We start from the raw sequence: 12,168 nt of genomic DNA, 5'->3' as shown, positions 1-12,168 counted from the left end.
ATGAGCAACGTAAAATGTAGTATTTAAAGACAATTATATATATGGTAAAACATATAGTGCATCATTGAATGAATGGTGGAACCACTGCAAGTTATTCTATATCATGTTATAGGCTTCGGGTTGTAAAGGCCGAGTACGTAGTTTGTTTGTTTTCATTTGATTTCTTCTGTGTGATGCTGCAGCATGCAGGGGGCAGGCTCAGGAGCAGCCTCAGGAGCAGCCTCGGAGTAGCTGCTGCTGCTGTTGGTTTCACCAAATGTACTGTATTGTGTAGACTAGGCTTAGGCCTAGAGACTATCCTGACCGTCCAAACGACAGCCAGTATTAATTAGTCCTGTTTGTAGCCTACTACTAGGCCTAATTATTAAGATATTTAAGTAATGACTTATTGTCAAAAGAAGAAAAAGATTATTCTCATGCAAGTTTGTTGCCATAAACATTCCTCTCACTTGTCTACTCTTACTGTACATTTAAATTAAATAAACTTTGTCTTACTCTTAGTAATGTAATACCAAAGATTTTATATAGCCGAAGGCTAGATTGCAAGCTCAAATGATGGAGAGGGAACCAACGATGGCAGCTGGTATCAACCAATCAGTTACGCCCTACGCATTATGAACTGTTGTGTTGAGCCTATTTGTGTGAGAACAATATGCAACGCAGAGTGTTAAGTGCATAAACGCGAACACATTCTATATGATCTTCATATACAAAAAATGCTAGATTACCAAGAAATGATTTAACAAGAATATATGTTGTAATTTATGTGGTCTTAAATGTATTATATTAGTTTATTATTTTTTATATTAAATAATGTTTTTGAATACATTTACGACCACCATCTTACTAAATTAAAACTAATGTGCATTCATTTTGTAATGAAATACAATGTTTTCAGATAATAATTCTTTTTGCTTTACATTTTAAGGCATTGGTTAAAAGTTGTCGACTCAATGTAGATCTTCATGTTATCATGGAGGATGCCAAAGCAGCTAACTATGGTACCTCTACCGAAACCAATAACTTAGCAGGTCACAGCAGTCTTGCACAAACAGATGATATGTCACACCAACTATTTGATTCTGAACCTGGTTTAGGTACTAATGTTATTGAATCTGCAGAGGAATTTACTTTGATTACACCAGTAGTCAAAAAGGAGGCAGCATTGAGACACGGACATAATGCTGGATATAACAATAAAATAAACACTTCCAGAAACTTACATAGAAAGGCAAGCCATGAATCCTTAGGATCCTCGGATGAAGAAGAAACATCAGAGTCTGAGGATAGTGATGAAGAGGAGGATGATATTAAAAATAGCTACAATGAGGAAGCATGTCAGCCAATGTCAAAAATGATATCAGACAAGAATACAGCCATACAACAAAATGAAGACGATGGTTCAGAATCAGATGGTAGCAGTAGTGATAAAGAATCAAGTGAGGAGGAGGAAGAGGATGATGAAGAACAGGAAGAAGAGATTGTAAATAAGAAGTATCCGTCATCCACAAACCTGGTCACTGAAGCTAATAGTTACTCAGAGACCAATTCTAATTACATACATAAAGACAACACATTGAATTCTTTGACTGATACTGGGAAAACAGATTCTAGTGTAATTTTGCCCAAGGTTGAACCAGCTAATGTCAGTGTTAGGTTGGATATACTTGGCCAACAAAGGGAAACATCTGGATTATCTTCGGCTGGTAGTAGAACATCACAACACCCTCTAAAGAAAAGATTTTATGATGCTGTGATGCACGATTCTGGTCCGGTTGTTGACCATGATTGGTAAGCTTTTAATTTGTTTATTGGTCAATTCAACCAAAAATTGTTTATAGTATACTAAAAGCTGTCACTTGAACACATAGCAATATTATTACATTAATGGTATTTTACACTTACAGGTTTATTATACAGTACTTGTTTGATGATGATAATTTTTTTTTCCATACTATAGTGAAAATAAGCAATTACAAAAGAACATAAAAGAGGAGGAGGACACTGACAATCTTATTGAGGAAAAGGAGATGATGGAAGACACAGAGGATGAAGACAATGATGATGGAGAATCAGAAGATGAAGAAAGTGAGGTGAATCATGCATTGTTTGCTGCAGAGAAACTTGTTCTTGGAAAGGCCTGGCAGCGATGGCATAACCTTGCCTCAGCTTTACGCATGAGTAATCTTGAAGAGCTTGCTGTTTTTCTTATTGATTAGTGAGTATTGTCTATTTTGTGTTCTGGGTCAACTGACAGGCCTTTTCCCCTCTGAGCGGAGTACATCTCGAAAATTAACAAAAACTTTGAACATCCCTCAAAGATAGTGTATAGGGACTCCTGCCTATTTATACCTAACCAGTTATGCCCTCTCCTTTGAGGAGAAGAGGCCTGTCCTACAGTACATGTACAACAATGAATATACTATATCGTTTTTAAATTAAATTCTAATTAATTAATTTCCATTATAAAATATTCACTTTTAAGTTATGAAAGTCCACACCGAACTAGACCGCCCTCAACAAGTAGAATGCGCCTAAGAAGAAATGGAACTGGGTATGTATTTAATTCTCTTGTAGCAGTATTACTATCAAATTGTTTGCAGTATTTTTACCTGGCAAAGTCATACAATACTGAATTATTAGAATTTATGGTAAATAGGATTAGGGTTGGAGGCTGAAATGAAACAGAAAACATGATTAACCCACTGTTATTTCTGAACTGAGAGATGTGATCACTGGACTTATCCGAGAAGAAGACTTGTTCATCTAAATAGCTGAGGATAGCCTTGAACCTATCTCGATTTTATGACTCTGGTTTGCTGTGTCTTAATCACTAATTTGGTAGGCTTAGCTGTGATTAAGGGTCATCACAAAAAGAATGTGATTTCAAATGTTCATCTGCATTACATCTATATTTTTTAATCAAATTTTAAATCTCCTATATGCTGCATTAGAGAAAAGAGTTAAGATTGAATAAAAGACACATTGATGTTAAGAAGGCAAATTTAAAAATTCTCTAAACTTGAAAAATATCCTCTAAAGGGAGTGGCTGAGCGGTTGAGACAGTGGAACTGTAATCCCTAGCCATAACATTGGCAAGGGTAAGAGGCTCACTTGCTCCATGGTTCTGGTGGTAATCTTCTCGGGTAAGGGCTATAAACTGTACAGTAGGTCCAGTTTACACATCTACAAGTAGTTCATGTTAACTTTAAGGAACCTAGTACATCTTTCGAGACAAGTAGGGTATACTATTACACACACAGCCACTGTCACACATAGCTTCTCATCTAACTAGGCCCTCTGGGAGACCAGTCTTTGACTGAAGAGGTCAGTATAAAGAAATAATAAATTAAAAAAAAGTTATAGTAGTAGTAACTGTAGTTATTACAATTGTAAATCATTTAAATGTTGCCATTTCAGAATTAACAGACTAGGTATCGAGAACCAAGATAACAAGATGTATGGCAGGAACTTGGATGGAAAAGGCATGCTTGACAAAGTGATAGGCTTCAATTCTGAAAGAACATCTGATGATAATGGAGCAGAAACAAGTGAGAAGGCAATTTCAGACACCATCAACAGTAGCATCACTGTAGGAAAGAAAAAGCTGAATCGCAGAAAGTCTTTACCGACACGGAGAGTTGCTTCAGTTGTTGTAGAGAACTATGATTATCAAGAGGAAACCGAAGATTACACTGTGGATGAGTGCATTGACGACGACGATGATGATTTCAACTTGGTGTGTGGAGAATGTGGAAAGGTATTTGGTGATCCAGATTTATTAGAAACTCATGAAAAAAAATGTGACAGCTTTAAAAAAAGAAAACGTAAACAGCCGTTAAGAAATTTGTCTGGTGGTCCAGTGAATAAATTACGAAAGAAGAACACAACGCGAAAGAGAATGACTTCTAGGTGTGGTAGGCCACCTGCTAAATTTGGCTGTGATGTGTGTCCAAGAAGATGTAGATCAGAAGATTCATTAGAAAAGCATAAACTTACACACCAAAAACAGAACTTTTGTGACAAATGTCAGGAACAATTCATAAAAAAGAAAGAGTTCAAAGATCACATGGCATTGCACGATAATGGCCTTTTCAGAAAGTCATATAAATGCGAACATTGTGAGAAAGAGTTTCAAACACATCCTGTGTTTGAGAAACATTTAAAAACAGTTCATGGCGTACCATTTGTACGATGTGTTTGTGAGTTTTGTGGGAAAGGTTTCTCTCATCTGCACCAACTGCAACGTCATCGTGTACGACATCTTCCAGATAAACCATTTAAGTGTGAAAAATGTTCAAAAACATTTACTTTTCATTCTGGATTTAATCAGCATAAAAAGTGGCATGAGAATTCGGAAAGTGGGAAAACGTTTGCTTGCACAGTTTGTCAACGCGAATTTTGGACTGAGCAAAACCTTCGAAATCATACACGGAAAAGCCATGGCGAACGTAGCTTTATCTGTGAAGAGTGTGGAAAAACGTTTACCGTTAGCCATCGTCTAGAACGCCACAAATTAATACACTTGAATGATAAACCTTACCATTGCACAGTTTGTAACAAAGGATTTGTTCAGAAGCATAGTATGGTTGCCCACATGCGCGTCCACACTGGTGAGAAACCTTTCCAATGCTCAGATTGTCCTGCTAGTTTCGCGCATAATGTCAGCTTGAAAACACACAAGAAATCTGTTCACGGTTATGATTGGTGGGCTGATAATGGTGTCGAGCGAAAACCTTCTGCCAAATTAAAATCTCCTCGCCCTAGACAGCGTAACAGGATGAGTAGCAGCAGTGAACCAAGCACACGATACTCTGAGCCAGACAATGCCAACCGAGCAAACCTTCCTCCTCAGGTGATGTCTTTGGCTGTGGACCAGATGCTTCAACCTCCATTGAATGTTATGGAAGGTAGATCTGAAGAAAATAAAAGCCAGATGGTGGAGTACCCAATGCAGAATAGGGGATCAGAATCTGTGATTACCCACTCTTCAGGTTCTAGTGGAGACAACCTGATATGTCAGGAACCAGGGACGGAGCAAATGACGGATCAACATCGCATGGCAGGTGACAGAAGATTACCTCAAAGAATAGAGTCACTTAATCTTGATCCTAGATCGGAGCAAAGAATGGACTATCGCATGATGCAACCTCAGAATCTACGCCTCAACTCAAGATCAGATCTTCGAATGGATCCAAGAATTGACCCACGCATAGATCCCAGGACACTCGATGATAGGGCACTGCCTGTTGTGCGTGGGAACCCTGACATGCAGCAGGAAATCTGGAGATCTTCAAGTTTTATTGAGAATATGTAAGTTAATAATTTCAGTTACATAAGCGATAGAAACATGATGTCATGAACAATTTACAGTACTAGCCAATAACAAAATAATATCTGTGAATGTTAATATTTAATTAGTACTGTACTTTTTGTTTTTAAAATAAAATATATATTGGCCGATCAAAATTTTGTTTGCAGGATTTTAAATTTGGTGATCTTTCATCACCAGCTACGCAAACACTTACAGTGTTGCATAACCTTGATGTCACATAGGTCGTAAGTGTGTGGCAACCTAGTAACGTCTACATGCAGTTAGTCCTAAACTTTTAGATTCTTGAACTAACTTTAGATTTCAGTATTCCTTTAAACATTTAAAAAAAAAGACGAAAGGTGTTTTTGATGCGAGGCCAAATATCACACATGAGCGGCTGGTCTATTTCCATGGCATATAATACATACAGTAATAGTATCCCAACCAGAAACAGTAAACTTGACACTATGTTTTGTTTTTTCAAATGCCTACTTGCTTATTTATAAACAGAATTCTTTTTTTTTAAAGTTAATATTCATTTCAATAAGTAATTGTGATAAAGACTTAAACTATTCCCTTTTAATACCATAATTTTGATCATTTTATTTATATTCCAACAGGCCCTTCCATCAGTCATGGGCAGCACCTGGCAATTATAGCTGGTGAAGAGCTTCTCCAATCAATATAGAAACATCAACGATTGTTAACGTTGCTGGTCATCCTACAACCACTTTAGCAATGGCCACAATCTGCAACTGATGTATACACCTGCTTTGAAGTGCCAATGCGGAAACATGTCCACAGGTAATATCGAAGACAATGCACAGTAAAGGTCAATCAAGTTCCAATGACCTCATGTGTGTAACATGATCCATAGAATCATGAAGAAAGTAACGTGTGGTTCCCAGAATTTAGTGGGAATACCGAAGTCTTCTTTAGTATTGAAAACTGACAGTAATATTGCTTTTATATACAATAACTAGAGGGTACTCCGAGAGTACAAACCTCCGCCTACTGTAAAATTCCCCTACATGAAATGTCTCTGGAAAATATATATATATTTTTTAAAATTGTTTTTATTAGTTCTAAGTGTAAAAAGGCTAACTGCACACTACAAAGTTGTGGATGAGAGTTTGGTGTAATGGTTATGTATCCAGCCTCTCACAGTTGAGATCGCTGGTTCAAGTCCCGCTGAGGGTTTTTTTTTTTTTTTTTTCTTTTTTTTTGTGGACCTTGATCTTTGACCCTGACCCTTCAAAATTTAACCAAAATTATATGATGAGTCATTGACCATTGTGGCTAAGTTTGGTGAGAATCGAATAAAAACTGTGGTCTCTAGGCAGTAAAATAGTATTTTGTTAGTTGTGACCTTGACCTATGACCTTTTCCCCTCAAATTCGAACTCGTCCGAGCTTTTGGGGTATAGATCATTGTGGCCAAATTTGGTGAGAATCGGATAAAAACTGTGGCCTCCAGGCTGTTCACAGACACACAAACACACACACAAACATACAGGGGTGAAAATATAACCTCCTTGGTGGAGGTAACTACATTTATTGTGAGTAACCTGTTTATAAGATAATTACAGTAGTAGCAATATTTTTAGTTAGTTTAAAACAACAATACTCTTATCAGGGAGGTACTTATTTTTATACCTCCCTGTTTTGAAGTTGTAATAATTTATCCAATAGCGGTGCTGTTATTTATTTCCGACACAGTAGGCTGCTATACTTTATTCTGGACTTGCCAAGCATATTTTTTTTTATAAAGTAAATTATTTTAGTACTGTATCAACAATTAATGTAATCTATTTATGTATTATGATAGCTCAGTTTGTTACTCTATCTCCTCTCCTCTCATGCTGTTTGAGCTAGGCCACCTTTTAATTCCCATTTAGCCTTTCTGCTATGTTAAAACAGCAAATGTTTTTAGACCAATTTCGGATGCAGAGTTTAGTAATTCCTGCTATTTTCTCTACATATCAACATAAATTCTCCACTTATTGTACATTAGAGGGTAAACCGATGACTTGAAAAATAAGTATAAATTTATTGGTTTCTTTTAAAAATGTTGCACTAAATTTCAAATGTATTAATTTTTGTTTTATCTAAAATGGTTATGATTTTTACATCAATATTTCACCTTATTTATAGAAAAACAGCTGTTAATGTACAAATTAAAATGTAAGTTGAACTCTTTGTGAAATATTGGATTAACTTGAAGAAAATAGCCAAAGAGAAGAAATGCTACCAAAAAGTAATTTTCTTTTAAGCAAACAATTTAAATTAAAAAATAATTTGATTTGCATTTTGAAAGTTTCAAACAAGATAAAATGAATGAGGGTTATTAAATGAATTATTTTAACGTAATGACAAAACCCCATTAAATTACTCAAGGTATACAGTATACTACTAGGCAAAATACAGTGTATACAAGGCAGTCAAAACTGAAATGTGTACACTTATAGAGATTCTACTATAGACACAGGCTGAACCATTTTGTACAATGTACTATTATTCAATATAGCTTATGGTCATATTATGTAACTAAATACATTTGTATTCTTGCATCCAATTACTGTAGCATATACAGGTAGATGTTTGATTTCTTAACAATTTGTTTTAGGAATTTGTATTTAAAAAACTTTCATTTGGAATCAAATAATAATAGGATTAAATTTAATTTTTGTTGAAAATGCACACAGAATGTTTGTGAAACGTAGTAAGTACCATTATGATTGACTCCCTTTTTTTGTGTAGGAAACAATATTGTTAAAAATGAAGCAATTTTATATACAGTATCAGACTATATTGCTATGCTATCTTTTGTATTATCATAATTTGTAGTTTAAAGTATAAATCTAGTAAATATATATATATATATATATATATATATAGATTTCATTATTTAATTTTGCATTGAAAGGTGCTGAAAGTGTTATTTTATCCTATGAATCGTGCAATTTGTATCTTGACAGTAGCTTAAGATTTTTAATATTTAGTATTATATACATTTTTTAGTGAAGTAGCTAGTAAAGCGTTTAAATTAAAAAACATTCAACCTAGGATTGATTAAACTCCTTGATTTAAACCTTTTTCTGAGTGCAAGGAAATTTATAAGTTTTAAACTTCACAAACTCCAAAAAAAACTTAAACTTAATCAATTTATTTTAAATTTCTTGGTAATTCATCATAAATTTGAATGTAGTAGAAATAATACTATGTACTGTACATTTCTATAGATTTTATATAACATTTGTTTGGTTGAATTTTATACATGCATGTAAATTGGCTTACTTAGTGTTTGATCTTTGTATTTTGCTTAAAAATGAAATACCATAAATGATTTGAACATTTTTTTATGAATGTAATATTTCCAATGTAATCATGTTTGCAATTCTACCAATTCTTACACTTTACATGAATATTTCTTCTTCATGGCATTTAAGTGATGGCGTTTTTAATAAGAAATTGTATCAATATCTTGTGAAGTTTATCCTACAGTAGTATTTATAGCAACTAGTATTTATCCTGCATAATTGTAATTATGAATTTCATATCGAGCTTTGAACCTATCATATAAAATATAACATGCTTTAATGATTAAATCATACATTTATTGTAATGTTTGTATTTTCTGTAAAATCTCTTCCAAATGCTGATCGCCTAATTACGCAACTTGTTCATGTACGATTGTTTTACTTTCCATAGACATTATTTATATAACGATTTCTTAATCACTCATCATAGGTGAATTTATACGGCGCTCATGTTATTTTGACTGCCGTCTTCCGAAACAATTTACAATGTGTTTTCGTTGACCTTTATTCTGCCCTTTAATATACTACCGATTAAGACAGCTAGTGTGAGTAGTAGTACGATCAATGTCTGAAACTTTGTGATTTGCAGTTGTTAACAAACGAGGTGGGACGTATTGTGTTTTTAGTGGACGCGACTCTATAGTTCACTATGTCGGTCGGTCGCTCTGTCTGTCGGTCCGGTATCACTATGCGTTTTATCGCTTTTCTGTACTTTTTGAACTGTTTTGATGTACAGAAAAGTTTTAAAGTACATTACTTTTTGAAAGTTCATTTTTTTCTGAGAGCACGCGACTTATGGCTGTTGGCCTTGTTTTTAGTGAAGTCACAAAATGAGTACAAGTTTTCTTCTTAAAATTTTCACTTACAACGTAATGTTTGTATTATTACGTTCATGAGAAAGGAAACTGTAGTATGCTATATAATAATAATAATATTTATTTCCACAAATAATAAAGCAAAATACAGAGTAGCATAAAACTGTAAATATACAACTGATAATGAACATAAATAATATAATGCAAGAAAAGAAGTTGGTAAGTGAAAAAGGGACGCCACACCAAGCAAGCTTTAATTTGGGCGCCCCTCTCAATAGTGAAACAACTTAAACTTTAACATTTTAAAATATTGATATTAATTATTATAAAAACAACAATTGATAATTCAGTTATATTACAAATTAAACAATTTTCACATAAACACCTATTTACATTGTTCCTGTATTCAATGATATATAAACTTTTAATTTTCCTTTTGAAATTATACAAATTATTACTCATTCTAATTTCGTTACTAATTCTTGGCCCTTCATATTGGATTGGTATGCCCATCATCAGTTTCATGAAACATCGAGTTGCAACCAGCATAGCAAAGTTAAAAGTTCTATGTACTGTATTGGTAAAACATTCAAATCTACATTGTTAAGAGAAAATATGTAGAGGTGACTGCATTCAAACATACATTCAATACACGGAAACGTGAAAAAAACGATAGATCAGTGAACTCGCCTATGTGTGATGTTTTTGGGGTTTTCATCTTCCAAACCACTGGATACCTCTGATATTGCCATGTAATTAACCGGTTCTAATGCAGTTTTGTTGACCTTCCTTGTGCTCTTTATACTGTAACCGAGTAAGATAGTTATCATGAGCAGTAGTACTACTACAATGAGTAGGCCTACGAATATACCTACAAGAACATAGATGTTATGCTCAAAATTTGTGTTTGAAACCTTTTGATTTGAAGTTGTCAAACGAGAAGCAACGGATTTTGTTCTTTCTAGTGAAGTCACAAAAGGCGTACTAGTTGTCTTCTTAAAATGTTCACTTATAACGTAAAGTGGTTCGCTTTCAGCATATCTTGGAGCAACTTCATCTTGTACTGTTAGTAGCGAGAGCCATTTTTAATGGTAGATGCTGTTTCCGATTCATCAATCCAAATATGTGTAGTATTTGATTTAATTGGCCAAGTATCATGTGAAAAAATAAAGCCTGATATTTCCTCCCACACTAGTTCAGGTTCAGGATTTGTCTTTTCACTCAAACAGCAACAGCATCTTCTCCTATCTTGTAAGATGACTTTGTAAACTGAATAATTGGATAAGCTTTTGATGGTATTTCGCGCACAGTAAACTTAGCAACGCTGGAAACAAGAAGAACATTGCCATTGTATTTTAAATGACAACGATAACCTCCTGCATCTTCTCTCTTTACTGGATTAATCCTCAAATAGTGTCTTGCATTATTATATCGATTGTGAATAGTAATACGTTCCAGATCAAATCCATTGCTTGGCTGGCTGATTACGTAAGAATCTTTGGTCCAGATGATTTTATAATTTTGTTTCATTTCTTCGGGGATATCTCTAAAAATACAAGTAATATGTGCTTCACTTCCTTCTACTGCTGAATGGTCCATTGGTTGGTAAACAAACTTCAACGCAATACCTTTCTGGCAACATAGTAGGTAGACAATAAGTAAAGCGCTGTATTTCCATTTCCTGTTTGACATTGTTGCCTCTGTCCTACTAAGTCTCAGCTGAAAATACAAGACACTGATACAATAAACTAGCCAAAAACATGCACAATTTAATAATATATAAAAAAAACCACAATGCTGGGACGGTCGCTGGGAATGTAGTACAAGTTTTGAATAAAATATTATACATACCTTGAACTTGATAGTCAATGCAGTTGATTCTTTGCAAAGTTATAATCAAGTATATTATATTAAATTTCTTTAGTTCCTTTTTTCAAAGGGAAGTACGGCCCTAAAGTATAAGTTTTTCAAATGTCAAAAAAGTGCAAATCATGTGTAAAACAAGTGTAAAAATTGATGAATATTTACAGTAGGCCTATGCTGGTTATAAAACCCCATTTTTTTTATTAATCTTTTATCTTGAATTTGAATATTTTTACCTATTGAATTTAAGCATATTCTGTAAAACACATTTGTATTCTTGCATCCAATTAGCCTGTGTAGATGTTTGATTTCAGATTAATAATAATGCAATGTGTCGATTATTTGAATAGAATATTTGGCATTCGATTTTTGGGATTTTTCCGTAGACCTATTATATTGTTATTTTCTCTTGACTATTTAACCATGAATTAATGATCCATGATTTAACAGACTTCTGTAATTAAAATTTAAAATACATAAGCCTCAGCGAAAAATGTTGCGTTATTAACGATTGCCATTCAAAAAAGAAAAAAAAATCAGAGCAAAAGTTTTCAACATAATTGAAATCAGCTCGACGCAGCTCAGTGTCGACTGGAAACAGACTTAACTAGTGTGTCTCAATACAGAGCATTTGGCCAAATTGCATTACAGTATTCACGTCACATTAACATAATTTATTATTATTATTTATTTGATTATTTAATTGCTTGTTTTGTGCCCATACATGTATTTTGGTATTCTAAGTTGTTAGTAACAGTTGTTAGAGAACAAACATGTAAAATTGGTAGGTAATGTTTAACAAATCCTATTATTATAGTAGCAATTCACAAAATAACATTAATTTCGAAAAGTTTGCA

The 12,168-nt window shown here is 34.0% G+C and overlaps 1 protein-coding gene across 1 annotated transcript; it reads left to right on the top strand.

Annotated features, from left to right (window-relative positions):
- LOC144844502 (uncharacterized) lies at window positions 1-8,898 on the top strand. Its single transcript, XM_078701445.1, has 6 exons — window positions 1-133; window positions 929-1,791; window positions 1,961-2,218; window positions 2,486-2,554; window positions 3,421-5,313; window positions 5,935-8,898. The coding sequence occupies exons 2-6, from the start codon at window positions 974-976 to the stop codon at window positions 5,978-5,980; spliced, it is 3,084 nt and encodes a 1,027-aa protein (XP_078557571.1). The 5' UTR covers window positions 1-133; window positions 929-973; the 3' UTR covers window positions 5,981-8,898.
- The last annotated feature ends 3,270 nt before the right edge of the window (window positions 8,899-12,168 follow it).

The sequence above is a fragment of the Antedon bifida genome, chromosome 1 (genome assembly GCF_963402885.1).
Source record: "Antedon bifida chromosome 1, ecAntBifi1.1, whole genome shotgun sequence".
Classification (NCBI taxonomy): domain Eukaryota; kingdom Metazoa; phylum Echinodermata; class Crinoidea; order Comatulida; family Antedonidae; genus Antedon; species Antedon bifida.
Note: the sequence above shows the minus strand (reverse complement) of the source record. Positions and strands in the feature narration are given on the sequence as shown.